Raw genomic sequence first — 21,416 nt, 5'->3', positions numbered from 1 at the left:
ATAATTAGGTTGTTTTAATGGGTCAGTGGAATACTGATAAATTGTATCAATTAATTCAAATAAATTATTGAACTCATTTCTTAAATAAAATTTAGCATGCATTTTCTGTCCAAAGGCACACAATAAAGTTGACACGAACATACATGAAACAAAATATCAAGTCATCACCCCAAGTACATGCATTTAAAACTTAATTATAACCTTGACTCACAGTAACAGAAACTGACAAAAATCTTGGTATTTGAAAATAACTGGCAAGCATGCAAAAATTCAAATAGAGCTTTGTGTCTCAAGAGAAATGTTGGCAGCCATACATTGCAATTTTCATAATTAACAAAGTATTTCTTTAAATCTTTATGGTAACCGATACCTTTGTCAGACCTTTTCGGCTGATACTCAACAAAAGTTTTCCCTATCATCACGGGGGCAAAATGACCCGTAAGAAACAAATATATCTGGACTTGAATCTGCAAAAGTCCAGAACTGTCAGTTAATAAAAGGATAACCTGAGCAATCAACTTTTCATGAAACTACTGATAAGAACATTCTTTTTATGATCTGTTGAAAAGTATGGTCATGCAATGTACATGGAATATCAAACAAAGCATATCTTGAACCCACAAATGACTTTTAATATAAAATAGTAGAGAACTGCAGAAAAGTCAATGAGTTTATTAAACTTACCTCTGACCATTACTCAAATTTAGCTCATGAGCATATTTTAATCAAATCTGAACTATATTCCCTACACATAAACAAACTTTACACATGAAAGAAAAATTATACAAGCGGTACTTCTACTATATATATAAAAATAAAAATAAATAAATAAAATATAAACAAAAATAATTTGATACAAGACAACTAGCAGTTACTAATATATGAATATATAAAAGTATTCATTATGATACAGACAAAAGTAATTGAAAATTGCCTCATTCAAAACAGTGGGAAGCTAGTGAGTATTGCATAATAATAAAAGCTGATTACTCATTTCACACAGTTCATCTTGAAAGGATAGGAATGCTATAAAAACACAACATTAAATCAACATAGAATGTATGGGGATGAAGCAAGACTCGTATGTTCAGGCACAGCTGTCCTTGAAAGAGCCAACCCACCCACCCACACCAATTGATTCATTGATCCCCTAAATTTGTGAAGAAATTTATTTTTGTAACAATATATATCAGAGTTCCTGGAATCATTGCATTTGTCAGACATGCTTGGCAGACTGAAGGCTTATGACCACACATACTGTGACAAGCCTGACACCAGTAATAGGATATGACAAATATCATTATATCAAGCTGTTTTGATTTATTTATCCAGTCAACTCTCAAAAAAAAACACCTTAAGGAAGTAAAATTAAAATTTCAGTTGGTTAAGTTCACGGATTGTTTCATTTTCAAACAATCACAAAAGGTGTTGTTGACTAAGCTTTATTCAAAGGTGACTAGGTCTAGCTTACACATTTGTTTCTTTGTCAGACAATCAACAGAGGTGCTGCCAATTTAACTTGTTTGCCCAAGACGTTTCCCAATTAATTAAACACTATAAAGCTTCAAAGAGCAAAATGAGACAGACATGAAGTCATATTTCCATGCCTTATAATAAAAAAATCATTTAAATCAATGATTTTTCTAGGGTTTGTACCATAAAACAGTCTTCAACACCACTTTTCTTAACTCTGTTGTGTCACAGTGTGTTAGCACATCCTACACAAAAAAATATCTGAAGAAGAGGCCAAATTAAAAATACAAGCTACTAACAACATCAACAACAATTAATGTTTATTATTATCCTCCAAATCTTATTTGGGGACCTGATCCAAGACTTCATTATGTGGCTTTGCAGGAGATGCACATCAATAATGATGTAGTCAGTTATGTAACAGAAGAATGCAGTACGTATGTATGCTAAATATGCTGATATATGTACTAGAGCAAGACTGCAGGGTATAAACTTGCAGAACATAAAGCATTATGAAAGAAGTATGAACCCATGCTCCCTGAGCACTCTGATTTTTGCCTTTTATTCATGCACCAGCAATTTAAAGTTTAGGTTAATGACCAATGGATACACAGATGGTAATTCTCTTCTGACTGGGATTATTTCTTAAAAAAGTGAGTGTTCTGAAGGACATATGGCTCATGAGAAGAGGGTTTTTTGTGCTTTCTGTCCGCATATAAAGATCAGTCAAAATAAATTTATTAATTGTTAGTAATTGGTATGATAGTCCACTTGATCAAAACACTGATGCCACAAATTGTGACATACACAGTTGGTCTCCACCACCAGTAAATTTTATCAGGGAAAAAAGTTGGTGAACAACTCAATCTAGGAGGCAGTGGGTGGGAAGGCAGCAAGACATGAACTCCCATAACTATCTGGGTCAATGCGTAAAGAACTAAAAATTACCCTGATAAATACTCCAAATCTTTTTTTCAAGTTCTGGGAATTTGTCAGGTTAATTTTTAAATCTAGGTTCACTTTAAATATAGTACAGTACAGTAGGGTTTGGGAAATTTATCTGGGTAATTTTTAATTTTCAATTTAGATAGAATGTCAAACTATTGTTTGATAGGCCCACTTGTCCAAATTTCCCCTGACATTTCCTACCCAATTTTAATTATTTTGACATTTATGTTGTTGTGTGAATAAATGTCAAAGTATCTAAAATGGGGTTTAAAGGCTGAGAAAACTCAGACTACAGTCTCTAGGTAAACTTGAGTAATAAAATAAAGTTATTTAATCTCTTTTAAACCATTGATAAGATTGATAATGCACTGTACAATTTCTTATTACATACTACTTGCCTGCCTACCTTTGTGTCATTTTTGTGTACCTGGTATGAGCCACATTTAACCAAGCAGAAACTTATTTCACATTCATCCTCAGAAGATACAGTGTCTGCCTTTTGACTCAGGTTTTTCAAGTTGTTAGGTTCATATTTGGTTATTAAATGAAGGAACTCATAACTTATTTTGATTATAATTTGTTAAAATAAATTAAAAATGTCTCATTTGATTGACTATGAAAATATGAAAGCTTTATTTTATGATTAGGTCATAAGTATGAAACTGTTGTGTCATCTGCATTGAGTTTAAATCTGCTCTTAAGGTGGCACTTTTACTCTGAGCATGCTGGATTGCTTTTGAACAGAAATATGGTTTGGCCAAACAATTGATAGTATCATGCTCACTGACAATTGATGTTTTATTGATCATCTGGTGCCAACCTGACCTCTGAGCGCCCAGTGTCAGCATATATTACAATAAAGGAATGCTGCGATTGTTTGCTACAGAAGTCTTTAGCAATGCTGTCACCAGTATTTGAAAATCTGCTATAACTTACAAATGTTTTGATCTCTGTCTCAGGAGTAACCTCACATAAATACATAATAAATGTATTACAAACTTCATTTGAATTAGCAGACTAGCCATGTTACCCAAGGCATTGGCCATGTTACCCAAGGCATTTGCCATGTTACCCAAGGCATTAGCCATGTTACCCAAGGCAATTGCCATGTTACCCAAGGCATTAACCATGTTACCCAAGGCATTTGCCATGTTACCCAATGCATTAGCCATGTTACCCAAGGCATTAGCCATGTTACCCAAGGCATTTGCCTTGTTACCCAAGGTATTAGCCATGTTACCCAAGGCATTTGCCATGTTACCCAAGGCATTTGCCTATGCTGATCACTCACAGACCTCACCTCTATCTACTCAACCAGTATGGTTATGTGAAAAAAGCTTGCCAGTAGTTTGCTATGGGTGGGTAGCTCTTCAACCAGCATGGTTATGTGAAAAAGCTTGCCAGTAGCTTGCTATGGGTGGGTAGCTCTTCAACCAGCATGGTTATGTGAAAAAAGCTTGCCAATAGCTTGCTATGGGTGGGTAACTCTTCAACCAGCATGGATATGTGACAAAGCTTGCCAGTAGCTTGCTATGGGTGGGTAGCTCTTCCTCTGCCAAAATATACTGGACACCATGTAAAGCCTACCATGTACTGAATAATGGTGTTAAAAGCACCATACAACCAAAGTCAAACATTAATGTGGCTGTAAGATTTTGACAAAACTACTCAATATATTTACAAAGGATATTTGCATGGCAATATAATCTTTAATAGATTATTTAAATTTCACAAGAAGAAGAATAAGAGGAATAAGAGAGAAGATTGTACAGTTATTTAATTTATAAACCAGAACCAAGATACTGATTCTGAATACCCACCTCACAATAACAATTGTTGTCACTATCTGACACTGGTACTTGATATCGGGATGAAGGAAAAAGACTTTTTAAATGACATTTTGGTTTTAAAAGTGTAATATAGAAAGTTCCTGATTGTTCAACTTAAAAGGTATTGTACATTGAAGGGAAACAATATCATGAAGATGTTTGTAGTATCAATGGACAAAACTTTACATATTTTGGGATCTGATGACCTTTAAAAGATTTTCAAGGTCACAAGTTTGTATCTTCTTCAAATATACTGATGTTCACTTCAAAGATGTTATGGAAAGAATGACAAACTATGTCATCTATATGTGTTGATAAGAGTGTAAATGGAAACAATAATACATATAATTGCATAGAAATCAGTCTTCATAGGACTACAATGAATTACTTCAATTTGTCCTTCTAAATTATGAAGGTTGATATATAACTTAAAATGAAAGAATTAATATAAATATATATAAGTTTAAAATGGTAGACATAATCTTCACTGAAAAATAATGGTAAAATATGCAAGAAATTTAAGAGCAAAATCTATGCAAAATGATAAAATTTAAAGTGAACTTAAAAATTAGGCCAATGTTACCAGAACCTAATGACTTTTGGAGCTTTTAAAGCTAATTAGCTTGAGTTCCATTGTTCTTGAAATATCTTGCTTACACGTTAAGTAGATCTCCCTCACCAATGCATGATTCATTAACCCCAGTTACATACAGAATGTGATCCCATAAGTTCAAAATTTGCTCAAGGCAACAAAACATAACCAGCCCTAAGGGCTTCTGCACTTAATTTTTCCAAGTCTGGTCAAGACATACTAATATATTTCTAACAATCTGATGTTGTTTTTACTTGTTTGCAAGCTGATTCCTTCACCAAAGACAAAACAAAAGACAAGGTAATCCCTTTGAGCTTGAAAATGATGTCCTAATCACCACAACCTAAGTTTGATACAGGCCTTTATCAAACCAACTAATTCTCCAGTTAGGGATGGATTGTTTCAATACATTCTGAGATACAAGAACAACGTGAGCACACCTACAGAACTCCTGGCAAACTGAGTGTCTCTCTTTGACCCTTAAAGTAGGGTTGAGTTTCTAATTGAAGAACAGATCATTTTCTCCCTGCCCTAAGGTTTTCACATGTAAAATTTGATCCAGTTCAATCAAACCATTTGGTTGATATCTTACTTACAAGTTGATGCCCTTCACTTTACACAAATGATAATCATGTGACCTTGAAAATACAATCACTGTCAAATGAACCTAATTCAGATTTTGAAATTAGGTCATGGTATACAAGTCTACAGTTTGATCTTGTTTGGCTCAATAGTTTTTTGAGCAATCTTGAAAACCAGCATGTCTCCCTTCCTTTCAGGGATGGGGGTAAGATAATAACCTTTCACGTTCAGCAGTTTTTATGCCATGATAATACAAACACCATTATGCAGAAAAAGAAAAGTATATAAATATATTTTAAAATGTTTAATCAAAAAAGATCTTTAATCTGAAACTTTTAATGATGGAGGGATTGGGTGTACCTTCTGACTAGTGGGGTTGATAATTGCCCACTGTTGAATTGAAACTTCTCTTATATGATCTCTTATTTAAAAGAAAAAGACAAATACAAAATGGACAAGGACTTAACCAGATAAGAATGATTTTATTAAATAGCAGCACAATTCTCAGTTATGTATAGTCATTTTTAAGGGAGGTTTTTGGTCACTAACCCCAATGTCATGTGGCTTGAACTTGGTCAAATTTTCTGTGTCTAACAATATTTAACCAAACTTAAGTCCATATTTAATGATAAGACCACCCTCCAACTGTAGAAAAATCCAGGCAAATATTTACTCATGATATCTTTATCTAGCAATGAACCCACACATTTAGATTTATTAGACTGGCCTCCTGGTCTTAACACAGGAGAAATACTGTACATAGGCTAGACACGAAATCTTCACATATCAGAGTACCAAATTTAGACTTTTTATTGTCTGTTTGCTTGATCTGGAGTTTTGAAATAGCTTTAAGAATTTTTCAGTCATATCACTATGATGTCTACAGTGTGGCAGTTTATCGTGATGTCTAGCACTAGGTCATCATGCCACAGACATGTAGCATCATGTCCCACCCAGTCACATTATTCTAACACCAGGCCGACCAGTCCCAACACCAACCTCTTAATGCTTAGTGCTTAGCGAGGCAGCTGTTAGCATCATTTTATATGTCTTTGATATGACTTGGCTGGGGTTGGAACCTGCAACCTCTTGCATCCAAGGCAGTTGCTCTCACCAATAGGCCACCGGAGTGGTCCAGGCTGTTTAATTAAATTAACGTTGTTAATGCCAACAAATGTTAATGTTGCTAATAGCAACAAATGTCACTGTTGCTAACAGCAACATGCTGCAGGAAACTGATACCTATGTCACACTATTTAAAGGCAAGAAAATCAAGAGCTACAGAAGACAGAATTACAAAGGAAAAGTAAGTAAAACAAGTTTAATTTTATTTCAATTTAATTTAATTAGAAACTGAATAGAATGAAAATATGCAACATCCGGACATTTAAAGCACCATAAAACAAAAACATTTATTCAAAGAATTATTTCAACATAAATTTGCATTACAAAGTTTTCTTGTCATTCTTGACCCTGAAAATAAAAGACATGCCAATAATATAAACATTTATACATGTCCTTATTGGACATTTTAAAAAAATCATGAAGATCAATTTTACTCTAATAACCACATTGTTAATGTTCATGCACTATACAATCATATAATGAATGAAAGTTCAACTAGTGGTTTTCTCCACATTTTGAACTGGAGTGAATTCCATGTCTAATGCATTTGAACTGGAGTGAATTCCATGGCTAATGCATTTGAACTGGAGTGAATTCCATGGCTAATGCATTTGAACTGGGGTGAATTCCATGGCTAATGCATTTGAACTGGAGTGAATTCCATGGCTAATGCATTTGAACTGGGGTAAATTCCATGGCTAATACATTTGAACTGGAGTGAATTCCATGGCTAATGCATTTGAACTGGGGTGAATTCCATGGCTAATGCATTTGAACTGGGGTGAATTCCATGGCTAATGCATTTGAACTGGGGTGAATTGGCTAATGCATCAATTTGTAACAGAGATCATCACACATGCACTGGACACTGCCATTCCATTTAAATAATTTCAACCATGTTCTGCAATGAAAATAAGACTTCAAATTACTTTCTGGAAGAATTCACACATAAAGAAGCTTAAGCTTTCATCAGTAGCTATAAGAACTGATCATCATATATAGATGAAAGTATATATATATATATATCACACAATATCCACAGGATACAGCGAATAGCTTCCTGATGTTGTAGTAGAGCAATTGTCCTCATTCTGGGATTGTAGTGTACCTGTATTTTGAAAGAATGAGTTCACTTGGGAATCTCCTGTACAATCCATGGGAGAATGTGTTGTAAAATAAGGATTTGTCCAAGAAATGGATTTATTAAGATCTCGGAATGGTCTTGTTGTGCAGAATTTATTCACAGATATATCAACATAGCCAGGTGGGTAAAGGTCGTCCTTATGTTGAGAACTATTTGGAAAATATCTGTCCTCCACAGAATTTGTGTAGGGTAATTGGGATGAAGACGGTCTCATTAAATCACTATACCGATTTCCATCGTAAACTGCTGGATCAGGCGGAATTTCTGGAAACTGTTGATATATGTCTGTGTGTCCATCTGAAAAGAAAGTCCAACTTTAAGATTGGGAACATAATTGATAAGCTTGTATAAAGCATTAAATAATAGAATCTTACTTTTTCCTTTGGCAACAAGTACCATAAAAACTCAATGCTCTTATAAGATCACAATAGCTGCAAATGCAAATTATTTTAAATCAGTTAAAGTAGAATTTGGATATCCAATGAGTTGTATGTGACCTTTGACCATATATACACTTTACCAGTCTTAGATGTAGATAATGGTATGTTACAAATCTCAAAAGTTTCCAGTGTGTTCTGTTTAGTAAATCTAATACCTTTTCTTAATAAATATAAATAAATTTGTGCTTTAAATGATTAAATCAACAATAATCATTACAGTGTAATATCATAATTCACTACCAAATAATTAGCATAATAGGTTTCTGCCCTCACATAACCAAAAACCTGAGATGTAAATCACAATTTTGTTGCTGACCTTCAATGTTTCCACAATGTTTTTGAGTAGATCCAAGAAAATGAGAGGCAGTCAGTGTAGACACAGTCAATGAGCACATTTTAGGTTACATTGAAAAACAAAGATCATGAAATGTAAAAAGCATTTGATGTTCTAATTCCATTTCCACTTAACAAAGAAATCTTTACCTGTAGAAGTTGGAACACTACACATATCCTCCTCACTTCCACCCCTCCCACTGTCACTAGGAATTGTCTCCCCTGATGTATGACTGTGACTGTCCTCCATGTGACCAGGAAACTGAAAAGAGATTTGAAATGATAATAATGTTGCTGTAGGGTTTAACGCCATTTTTCAGCACAAGATAGGCTATACATGGCGGCCAGTATTAATGGTGGAGGAAGAACCCGGAAAAACCCGGAAAGAACCACCGACCCACGAGAAGCTACTGGCAAGCTTTCTCACATAACCACATTAGCCGAATCTGAGACTCGAAGCCACGCAGACAGAGGTGAGATGGCAGCAATCTGTAACGGTGAGCGCTTTAGACCACTCGGCCACTCGGGGCCCCGAAATGATGGTAATAATGATAAGACAGAGAGAGACACACACACATACACAACATAATTATCAATAATAATTAAAAAATGCCAAAGATGATGTCATTGCTTTAAAGTCAGTAGGTGTAGGAATTGTATTGTCCTGTAGCAATTCATCCTTTTGATTTTGATAAGTTGAGCCTCAATACATCATCATCATCATCATCATCATCATCATCATCATCATCATCATTGTTAGCAATCTTACCTCCGTCTGATGAAGTTCCTGTTCCTGTATCCACTTTTTGGCACGTATCTGTAACATCATTCGCTGCAGTTTGATGATTTCCAGCTGTTTATTTACTCTGTCCTGATGGACCTTTTCAATGGATCTTGGACTAATGGGTGGTCCCATCAAACAAAGCTGCAATTTCAATAGCTTTGGTTTAAAAAATGTAAATAATCTTGCAGAATGAATTATATGTCTAAAATGAAATGAAAAGTATATTTCAGGGAAATAGAAAATTAGTGATATCGGCATTAAGAAAGGACATATATACTCCATAGGTGATCTTAACTGTTGACAAACTGTGTTGATCCATAAAATAGTTACATGTACTGAAAACAAGATTTTATACCTTGACTTTAACACTAAGATGTATCCAAATATATGTTCTTTGTAAATCCAGGGGAATTATTCAAAGAAAACATTTTAAATGTTAGATTTAAAGAATCTGACAAGAAATTCATGGCTTTTTTTATCAAGGAAATGTCTTTTCATGATTATTATATTCTTGTAGCCATTGAATGGACAATATTGTGAAGGCCAGAGAATTGAAGTTCTCAATATATACCATAGATAGGTAAGTATGTTACATACCTGACCATCAGTGTCTGATTCAGCTAGTAGTGTGGAGCCACCGGATAAAGTGATGACTATGTGGCCATTGGCCAGTGGGTCACAGGAGCTATCAGGTCTGAAATTCATTACTTTCTTATTTTGTTCATCCTGTCTGTCTATTTGACTGGCTGAGACATTCAGAAATCTGTCCTTTGTGCTGACTGGCTTTGTTGCTGAAGATTGTATTTGAAATCCAAGCTTAGAATCTAATTGGCTTTGCTCCTGAAGAGTTTTCTTGTTGCCCCAATCAAGGCGTCGTAAGAAAAATATTATTCCAGTTGTTGCTCCAAAGAACAAAATGATAACTAAGACAACTACCACGGAAATAATGATATATGTACTTTCATTGTTTGATGATACTGACATAACTTTTGACACATTAGTGTATCTCAACTCAATTTCTAGAGTCGCAGTAGATGATAGAGGCATTTTCCCTTTGTCTGTCATAAGAATTATAAGTGAAATGATCATACTAGACTCAATACTGACAAAATTTTGTATGTCAATATTTCCAAGATTCTCATCAATTCTGAAAATGCCAAGATCATTTCCTGCAGATATACTGTAAACTAGAACACTGTTGTCTCCATCATCATTGTCATATGCCTGAATCTGGCAGACAAATGTGTTGTCTTCATCTGGGTACAGAATAGAGATGGTGTTGTTTTTTTCACTTGGATAAGTAATCATTGGCGCATTGTCATTGACATCTGTGACAAATACAGAAACATAGGCGATCCTGCTAAGTCTGGGTTGACCCTGGTCAGTAACCATGACCTGAAAATCATAGCGACTCTGTTGCTCTCGATCCAGTTCCTTGTTTGTCTTGATAAGTCCATCTTTAAACACAACAAAAGGGACATATGAATATTCTGGTAGCATGGCAAATGACAATTCAGCATTGATTCCCGTGTCCCCATCCACTGCCTTCAGGTAACTAACACTGGTATCAGATGGCAGGTTTTCTGCAACTCTAAAAGGGTTGACTGTATTAAGGAACCTTGGTACCTGATCATTCTTGTCCTCAATATGTAAGGTCACTGTCGCAGTACCTGTCAAGGCTGGACTACCAAGATCTATAGCAAGAATCCTGAAGACAATTCTCTCATTTGCTTCTCGATCGAAGATTGTCGCAGTATAGATAACCCCATTATTAAGTCCAATTGTAACCATTCCCTGTCCATCCTCATGAATATAATACTGAACCAGTCCATTGTTGTCAATATCCTGGTCAGTGGCAGAGACCTGTAGAATGACTGCATTAATATCATTATTTTCTGGAATGAATCCGATATAGCTATCTAATTTAAAGTTTGGCTTGTTGTCATTTACATCGGTGACACTGACCACAAAACTTATTGAAGACTTAAGTCTGGGAGATCCATGGTCAAAGCAAATTATGGTAACATTATGTAAATCTTGAGTTTCTCTATCCAGCATGCCATTTACCATCACTATAAATCTCTTAATGGTTCTTGTGCTTCCAAGGTAGTCCACTGAAAAGAGTGAGCTGGATGACACACAAGAAATGTTTCCATTTTGACCTGAATCAGTATCGATAATCTCAAGATTTGCCACAAATGTTCTCAGAGTAGCTGATTCTGAGACATTGATAAACCGTAAATTTCCTCCCATGGATGGAACAAGTGAGACTTCTGGAGCATTATTTTCTGAATCTAAAATATCCACAATAACTTCTGCCTGAGATACCAATGGTTCCATACCATGGTCAATAGCTTCTACGATGAACTTGTAACTTTTCCCTTGTTCATTCATCACTTTAGTTTGTATCTGCACTTCACCACTTCGAGCATCAACATCAAAAATCTTCTTAATTGTTTCAGTATCTGACTGATGATCACTGATTCTATACGTCACCCATCCATTTTCTCCAATGTCAGCATCAGTTGCAGACAGTGTCAAAATAACTGAGTCTGGGGGAGTGGTTTCATTTACAGTAACATGATAAGTTGTATTACTAAATTTTGGCTTGTTGTCATTGACATCAAGGATATAAATATTCACTGTTAAAGATCCTGACATAACAGGGTTACCACCATCTTTAGCAACCACAATTAGCTGATAAAAGTCTTGCATCTCTCTGTCAAGTTTGCTGAGGACCACAACTTTCACTTGCATACTTCCATCTAAATTAGGTTCTATATCCAACTCAAACACATCATTGCTTGGCACAATTACAATGCTTTGGACAGAGTTATTTACCCCTGTATCTCTGTCCACTGGACTGTCTATGCGGTAGACTGAACCAATTTGCACTCGTTCAGATATTTGCAGAGTCATCCTCTGTTTTGTGAAAAGTGGAGCATTATCATTTACATCCTCAATATACACTTTCACAGTCATATATTTATAGAAACGACCATCCTGATAATTTATGCCAACATCAAACTTCAGAACACATATGAGTGAAAATTCACAGACTGATTCTCTGTCGATAACAACAATAGTGGTGAGATCCCCTGTTTTCCTGTTGATGTGGAATATGCTCTGGTATTCAAGTGATGAGAAAAAGAAGTATTCAAATGTTGGATTACTTTGTGTTATGTTCAACAGTGTGGCTTTCTCTTTGATGCTTCCAATCAGATAACCAGTTGGTAATCCTTCAAGAATTGAGAAACTGATGACTGGTGCAGTGGAATCTGCAGACTGGTACACTTTTATCATGGTGCAAAGTACTAAAATTACAGGAAACCTTGCCATCCTAATTGTGTTGGTCATTCTTGAATCTTCTACTGTCTTCTTTTCATGTCAACAAAATAATGATTTATCTGGAAAGAGGTAAATAAGATATAAAAAAATGTTTTGAATCCAGTAAAATCCAAACTAAATGTAATAAACAAGGACATATCCTCCTCACTTCCACCCCCGCCACTGTCACTTTCTTATTGGCACAAATTCTTCCAAGCAGAAACTGAATAATATACAAATCCGTGAAAACAATTTTCATATGCAAGTTCACATAAATTAGATGTTATTATATTAAACTTTACTTTTGACAACAGTTCATTCTATATGGAAGAGAAAGAAATAATTCTAAGTCACATATAAAATATGAAGTTTCACATTTTTACTTTATTTTTAAATTCTGATAATCTTGTTTCAGCTATTGATACAAATATAATGGGGGCCCCAAGTGGCAGAGTGGTCTAAAGTGCTCTCTGTTATGGATCACTGCCATCTCACCTCTGTCTGCGTGGGTTCAAGTCTAGGATTCAGACAATGTGGGTATGTGAGAAAGCTTGCCAGTAGCTTCTCGTGGTCAGTGGTTCTTCCCAGGATTTTCCCAGATTCTTCCTCCACCATTTATACTGGCCGCCATGCATAGCATATCGTGTGCTGAAAAGTGGCATCAAACCCCACAACAATAACAACAACAACAACAAAAATAATGCTGATCTCAAAATAAAGCTTTTCACACAATTTAAAGCAAAGACAGCAGTTTCAAATGCTGTTTTTTATTATTGTGCTCTTCAATTACTGCAACTAATACAAATATTTAGAATTAAATGTACAGAATATTACATTAAAAATTAATTAAAATGTAACCATAGGTCCAACACAGCTGGCCTTCACAACATTTTGATATATTTATAAGTAAAACTATAAACTATGCCAAGAAAAACATTAATATATTTTCTTTTTCTTATGATAAGACCCTATGAGCATGCCTAATAAAAATGTTCCCCTAAATTAGGGTGGGCTTATTGTGAGACAAAAATATCCTTTATCACTGAACATTGCATTTATTGAATAAGAAGTTGCCGAAATGTGGTTTAAGTTGAAGGTGTGGGATATCATCAGAGAAATATGGTGATTTATAACACCTTTATTTACATTTGTCAAAATTTGATATGTTTATTGATGGTCTAATTAGTTTGACAATTTTAATGGGGAATGGTTTTTGTCTAATTAAGGAGACTGTACAGTCTAAAGTTGTAAATGAGATAATTTAGCTCAATGCTGTCAATCATAAAGTTTCAGTAAGTGCAAATTTTTGTCAAAATTAAATCTGCATCAATTTAAAAATGAGTAATAAAAAAAATATTGAAAAATCTCAACTTTAGGGAGAAAAATTAAGAAGCTTAGGTGGGCCAGAACCTTCTAAAAAGATGAAAGCACCTGAAATTATTTCCCAGCATGAAGAAGTCCCCTTGATCAAATCTTGGGTTCTGTACCAATGGGAAGTATGTTTATCCCATAAAACGAGCAGCACCGTATGTTTGGAGTCATTGTCAGTGACATAATTCCTTTGTACATTCTACCAGTACAAAATCACTTCTAAGTCCACAAATCACATAGTGATTGCTAGCAATAAAGTTTCCAATAATAAACAGAAAGTTTAGATATTTCATATCCTAACTATGTCACACATATGAAAGGCTGTTTGGATGTATCAATCACAGATCCAGTAATAAAATCTGTACCATATTCTACCTGGATCGAAACGATACGACTTGTGTGATAAGCGTCTCCAATTTTATCCAGTTTTGACCACTGGAGGCCATCATTGACAGATTTGGAAAGATCCATCACAAAGACTGACAAACTTATTGACTTATTCTGAGTCTTTCATTTTATATTCATAGATAATTTCCAACATGTGGCAACAAGTGGATATATGTGTCCTTGAAAAACTGTGTGTTTACAACAGGTGAAGCAGCAGGTGTCAGTTTCATATTTAACTACTAGTTTGTACTAGTCTTGCCAATTTGGGGTGAAACTTGTTTATTATGGTTAAAACCTGGCATTAAGCTGGATTGCAAAACAAGCTTGTTGCATTGTGACAGACTTAACAGTCTTTCTAGATGCTTTCTAAATGGAAAATCTCTAAGTTTTTAAAATTAAATTAGACATATTGGGTAAATCACTTATTTGAAAAGATAGGGTATTTTCTCCATGATAAATCTATAGATCCATCACGTAAATGACTTTTATATGAATTACTTGGATTTCTTATGGGAAAATAGTTACCCAAAACTTTGTAAATGTGGGGGGCAGGTTTATGTGTGATATACAAAACTGCAGTAAAGAAAAATCACAAAGTTTTCACAAAAATATCTGCAAATTCAAGTCTTTTGAAGAAAGTCATGAATGTTCAATTTAAAAATATAAATAAACAAATTTCTTCAAAGGTGTTAGATGCCTGGATGTAGGTGAAGTTTCTGTTGAGTAAATCTTGCTGCCACCAATTCATCATACAAGGAGCGAGTATGGGGATGTAAGTGTCATATGTAAGATTGTATCTTTACAATCTGACACAAAACTTAAAATCATGGCAAGGTGTCTCTTTTTTGTAATTTCATCAGTTTCAGATATTTTGTTTCAACTGTAAAATACCATATAAAAAATAACAGTAACATTTTAAGTGCTCATCCAATATGGCTGCCATTATGACATCATTTAGGTAGGATCTATAAAACATCTGTTGTAAATTTAGCTAATTTTCCTTGGCAAATTTATCTTTTGCCCTATTCACAACTTCACAGTTTGAAATTATTTATTTGGAAAATTCACTGCTGACAATTTAGTTTCAGAATGATGGAGCACGTTTTGTCCAAATCTTTATTTCTAATTGATCTTACCCAATCTGTCTGAACACAGGTAGATTGCAGGTGTTCTTCCATGCCAACAGACTAAAGTGGTACATAATGTTGGAATCATCACCTGATCTAATTTCAAAGGTGTGAATTCTTAATGCTTTAACTGGAAATAGTAGCCGAGTTTGATTATATTACCATCTCTTGTCCCATTGTTACAGGTGATACAGCAAATCTTCAGCCGTCATGCCAAAGCATGTGGTGATGATAATTAAATATTCTTGTCCTCATTTCCATGATCACCCCTGCCCTACATGAGTGCAGTTACATAAACCAAGCAATTTATTTATCTCATATAACACAAAAAAGTGGCAAATAATGAATGGTATCAACCACATATTGGGTATTCAGAGTAAAAATAGTTACCTGAAACTAAGTGGAAAATGTATAAAATAACCATACATATGAAAAAGCAAAATATATTACCCTCCAACAGATTTTATTTCAGAATTTGCAGTCAAATCCTGTTTTTCTTGAACTATTGTAAATTAAATTGTTGTAATTGCCTGCAATTTTGTTCTCAAATTTTATTTTACTGAAATTCTGTAATTTTGGTGGCATTCAATTAACATATGCTAGCTACAGAACAAAAATCTTTTTAAACTTTAATGGATTAACATTGAAAAACATCCTTATAAACCCTGCATCAAATGAAAACTGAAAAATTCTTAAAACTTGATTTTTAAATTTAGAACTTAAAAATTCTATATTAGCAGAAGTAAAAGAAAATAGAAAAAGAAGGAAAATTGGATTAAATTCAATCACATATACATGGAAGGTAGCACCTAATTAACATTACTGGTATGATGCAGTAACCATTGGCTATCTGTACACCAATCAAACAGACCTTTTACTCACTGGGACCAATCAAGTGTCTTCTATCCAGATTCAGAATTTGTTCTACTTATTATCCATATCATTTATATGGATGTTCATTTATCTGGTCCCCAGATGACTCAGGGATGCACAATAGTCCCCATGTACCCTATCCTATGTCGTTAAAGGCAACTAATGGAGACTAGAAATGTAGTGTAAACTTTAACATGAAGTGGTAAGAGCACACCCCTCTTTAATCAAATCTCAGTGAAATAGCCTTTATGGCAATGTCTATTTTTGCATTTGTCCCAGGTGAAAAGGAGCTGCTAAAATCCACCTAGAACATCATGAATTTATTGTAATTTACTTTGATGCATGTCTGATGGTACATGACCATGTAATTTTATTGGCTGAAGTTGCAAAAATTAAATTTGACAATAGCTTTATTCATTGTGACCATATCCAGAAGAAAATCAACCTCAAAAATGGAGATTTCCCAACATAATTAAAGAGACTCTAGCAGGAGATCCTTATGATATGAGTGTGCACTTGTTATGATGACCTTTGGCCTCACCAAATAATAATTTTCTAACCATTTGGTGGCAGTTATTATATTGAATATGGTATCGGCTATAACATCCCATTGACAAAATTCATCAAAAATAGAATTGTCAGAACTGATTACATGTGGCTAATTCATCATTCAGCTATTACTAGAGAAAGTATGACAAGATTTGTGATAGTTTCCAAGCGACCTCTTGCCAGGTGTAATTTACCTGAGAGTTTCTTCCAGGTGATAACAGAAATATGTCAGATAATCATGTACATGTGGTGAATCAGAAAGATTACTGATTGTTTGGAGTACAATCTATATGAAAATGGGCAAATTCACATCCAATTATAGCTTTGCTAGGATATGAGAAATTATTATTATGTCTGGAAATTAACTATGAACTAAGACTATTATGGATACCAAATCTTTGAATATGATATACATAATGACTATATTACATATTGTGTGCTGTTCTTAATGTTTGCTGCTGTAGTTGCTTAATGTGTGTGTGTGTATATATATATATCAATTAATTACACACACACACACGCACACACACTCACACATATATATATATATGTTTATTTTTTTAAATGATGTTTTCAAGGCCACAAATAAAGCAAAATTAAATTTCCTATTTTCTCAAAGAAAAAATAATTAGTGAAAGTGTCAAAGTGAAATAACTATGTGCACAAGGACTTGATGGACTTTAAGTTTGGAGAGTGCTGCTGATGAAATTAATACAGTATAAATTATGATGCACTGCACACAACTCATTTCAAAGCTTGAAATATTTGAGATAAAACGTCAATGAATTGATTCTGGAGCCATCTCCCCTCCAAGTCCTAATGAAATATTTCTTTTATACTAAATTAGTAGCCTACATGCCACAGATGAATATTAATTGAAAAATGACAATATCAAATGTTTGTAACTCAAATAGTGCAAGCACAATCAGAAGTTAAAATATATCAAGTACATGTAAAAGATTATTTAATCCAATAAGTTAACTGTGTCTGTGTGTAGTAGAACATTTCATGATCTAAGTTTGTGTTACATATAACAAAGCTTTTCAATTTGAACACATCAGTATAATGTGAGAAACACTAATATATCACACCTTACATACAAAAATTAAGAGATTAATGGAAGGTAAAGTATGTTTTAATTGCTAAAAGAGTTTTTGGACAGAGGTAAAGAATAATGAAATACATTTATTATTGTTCTGACAGTTAAAACTTGCTTATAAAACCATCAAGAAATACAAGAATGATGCTATAATGACTTTTTGGTCTGAGAAAGGTAAATTATTCATGTTCCTTCCATTTGAAGTCAACTTAAACAGTAACAAAGATACAAAGAAAAATCATACCGTACTATTAGACCAACCATATATACTTGCTTATAAGACAATTCCATTGTAAACAACATTCAACTGGCAGATCAGGGTCCATATTGTTTATTCTACTGATTACTTCTAACATTCATGACAGACCCAGATCTGTCAGTTGACTATGTGAAGGCAGATCTGGTTCAATGCAATTTGCAGTTGGACTTACAAGCAATTATATGTGGTAACTATAGATACTTCTTTGCTACATTTCTTTGTATGACATGACTCTGAAAGTGTACCAGTAGACCCAGATCTACTGCCACATCATGTGCTAGCAGATCAGTGTTCATGTTGTTCAATCAAAATGAAAGTAATAATGAAAAACATAATCCCTCTCCCCCTTTTTTTCCTGGTTGATGTACCATCATAATAAGACTGTACGAGTGTGTGCAGTGGTGAAGATCCCCTTTTATATTAAACATTACTTGTCCCGGAATACCATCTCTTGTCAATATTACTTGTATTGAAAGACCACAAATATTCAACTTTAGTCACCCAATATACCTCACAGGAAGTTGGAGAAATGCACAGAGTAACTTCAACCCTCAGCATCCAAACCTGTAAGTAGTTTTTCAAGCTTGCTGTTCCTTGGTCAGGACATTAGATCCCCTTTTTGTAACACAGCAGGGTACAGACTTATTCATAAAGTGGGGCAGTATGCATCCTGGTACATACACCCAATCTATTATTGGTGTATGGAATGACAGTAAAGTGTAGGATATGTACACAATAAAGAAGATGTACATACTACAACAGAGTAACCTGGATTTAAGTTTGTGAACTGCTTTCAGTTACATAGCTTGCAAAGATTACTATGTTTTCATGATGCAGTAATATGCAATAATAAATAACAACTGACCATGGCTTACACTCAAATCCAAATGTATTTATTTAAAAAGTGAAAATTAAAAATACTTACCAATATATTTGTTTTCCTTCCAAAGTGCCCACCACAGTTATCCTCTTATTTCTGAAAGGGGTGAAATAGCAAAGTTGAAATAATATCCAAACAAACCAATTTCACTTATTTTTAACCACAGAACATCTTCTGTTTTTACTTTAGAAAAGTCAGGTATTACAATGAAGTAAGACTTGGGTGAACACATTAGAGTAACCAGGGAACTGCCCTAAAGCACAGCTTTATGTCATCAGTTGATTTATCAGTTTGTATAGTGGACAATGGTGGACAATGGTCAACTGTCATAGATTCAAAGAAATTTTAAATCTATAGGCACCAGTGTCCAGGGAAAATCCTTTTTTCTATCTGATTCTGTGAAAAATGGGAGTGAATCAAAAAGCTTTTTGAAGCAAAGTGGAAGACCACTGTAAGTTTCTACACCTTCCAGATCCCATTGGCCTCCATAGTTTCAATGACTTTCTTCTGTATAAACAACTCCTGCTGCTACCAAATTTTGACTTCTGACTAACCCAGTTTTACACCCCATGAGTTTTTATAGAATATCAGAAATGTCCAATGTTAAGAGTTCTTTATAAAACTGACAGGAATAATACTAACTTTGTCATTTACTTCCTGCAGTTCAGCATTGCTTTTTGAGTAGGTAGAGTAACAGCCATAGAGGAAGTGGAGAGTTGTTGCTAGACTAATTAACAAATAATTACATCACAGTCATGTGTAATTAATGGATAAATAAAATACAGTAAAAGTGTCTACTGTCAACTCATTCAGGTAATCTTTGGAATCAAGATGATTTTAAAATTTAGCTTTAATGCTTGGATGTTAGGCAACAATATTACCTGAAGTAAGGATGAGAAAAACAATAATTTTGCTGCAAAAAGATGATTAAAAATTGTCACATTCCAGAAGCAAACCTATAAGACTACAGGGTGGAATTTATTAAAATAAACATAAAGTTTTATTTATGAATATCTAAAGTATATGTGCCACATGAAGAAAAAAATCTGAAGCACAAAAGCAACCACTGGATTATCTATAATTATGATTCAGCCCTCCATTAAAAAAGCAAGTCAATGTAGAATTTGATGGACTTGGTAAGTTTAATATGTGAAATTTGGATAATGGAATAAATCTGCACTTTTGGATCATTTATCTGTACAGCTACAACTGTGACCCCCCCCCCCAACAAAAAAAATCTGTATAAAGCAGACAGATCTGTACATTTAGTCAGCTCAGCTTGAAAATTTAAATTTATTACCAGTAATCCTATGGTACTAGATTTAGCTGATTTGACTCCCACTAAATCATTATCTAGCTGTTGCTAAGGTACACTATAAATGTCTCCAAATATTGCCTACAGTCCAATGCATCAGACCATTCAGCTTGATTCAGTAAGTTGCTAGTCTATTGATGTAATATTATGGTAAATGTCTGCAGAAATGTATAGGGTTTATATGACATTGTCTGGTTCCCAATCTTTTATACTTTATGGCAATTAATCTAGGCAGGGGGGTGGGCACCAGTCACACCCTGACACCAATTTCCACATCAAGGGATATAATTATAGGATAATGACATCCATGTATCATGCCATTTCATTGGATAATTAAAGGAAACATATTGACATAATATTGCTGTCATTCAATGCATGAAGACATACTAACCTTTTTTTATAAGAGTTAAAAGAAATGGTTGCTGACTGTTAAAGATTAATTTTCATTTTATTTTATGTATTCCTGTTTTCACACTTGGTTGTGGAGAAGTCACATGTACTGTTAGTTAACATTCTCTCCAAATAATCCTGTTGCATCTGACATTTCAATGGAAAATTATTACCAATCTATTAAAAACAGATCCCCAGACATAAATTTTGGGTCAGACAAATTATTGAATGAAGTAAATGACAAAATAATATTATGTATATCATTTGTGACATTTAACTTTGCTATTAGCAACGTTGATGCAGGTATTTTCTACCAAGATGAAGTACCATTGTGGCTGTTGTAATCTACATCAGTATGTTAAAGACCTATTTATTTTCTTCTAATACTCCTGATACATCACCCAGACCAGTTCAGTTTAACTTGTAACATGCAATTTTAACATTTTTATGAAGCATTGTTTGAAAAAGCATTTAAATTCTGATTTCTTTTCACAATGAAATGAAACGATTATTTTGTATGAATTAGTGAGAAAGTGTATGTAATATTAGTCCTATATATCAATGAATTAATATATTAATAATCAGTGGG

General features: G+C 34.1%; 1 protein-coding gene across 3 annotated transcripts; it reads right to left on the bottom strand.

The window, feature by feature from the left end:
- Window positions 1–6,755: 6,755 nt before the first annotated feature.
- On the bottom strand, window positions 6,756–19,304 carry LOC149796907 (protocadherin-1-like). 3 transcript variants are annotated; one of them, XM_089961574.1, is made up of 5 exons: window positions 19,168–19,304; window positions 9,848–12,657; window positions 9,236–9,391; window positions 8,617–8,728; window positions 6,756–7,990 (listed from the first exon to the last, which is right to left on the bottom strand). In XM_089961574.1, exons 2-5 carry the CDS (start codon window positions 12,605–12,607, stop codon window positions 7,575–7,577), a joined length of 3,444 nt encoding a protein of 1,147 aa, XP_089817700.1. In that variant the 5' UTR covers window positions 12,608–12,657; window positions 19,168–19,304; the 3' UTR covers window positions 6,756–7,574. The 3 variants fall into 3 exon arrangements, with proteins under 3 accessions (XP_089817700.1, XP_089817698.1, XP_089817699.1); XM_089961572.1 differs by lacking the exon at window positions 19,168–19,304 and adding an exon at window positions 14,009–14,444; XM_089961573.1 differs by lacking the exon at window positions 19,168–19,304 and adding an exon at window positions 14,324–14,436.
- Window positions 19,305–21,416: the final 2,112 nt, after the last annotated feature.

This window comes from Sinohyriopsis cumingii, chromosome 6 (genome assembly GCF_028554795.1).
Source record: "Sinohyriopsis cumingii isolate HCF-2022 chromosome 6, ASM2855479v2, whole genome shotgun sequence".
In the NCBI taxonomy this organism is placed as follows: Eukaryota; Metazoa; Mollusca; class Bivalvia; order Unionida; family Unionidae; genus Sinohyriopsis; species Sinohyriopsis cumingii.
The sequence above is the reverse complement of the archived record's forward strand: the minus strand, read 5'-3'. Positions and strand labels throughout refer to the sequence as shown.

Bases quoted from the DNA above. Each gene is read 5' to 3' on its own strand.
- LOC149796907 (XM_089961574.1), bottom strand. From the start codon at position 12,607: ATGACCAACACAATTAGGATGGCAAGGTTTCCTGTAATTTTAGTACTT. The intron at 9,392-9,847 runs GTATGTAACATA...TTGAAATTGCAG, and splicing joins AATCAGACACTGATGGTCAG to CTTTGTTTGATGGGACCACC. The intron at 8,729-9,235 runs GTAAGATTGCTA...ATCTCTTTTCAG, and splicing joins AGGAACTTCATCAGACGGAG to TTTCCTGGTCACATGGAGGA.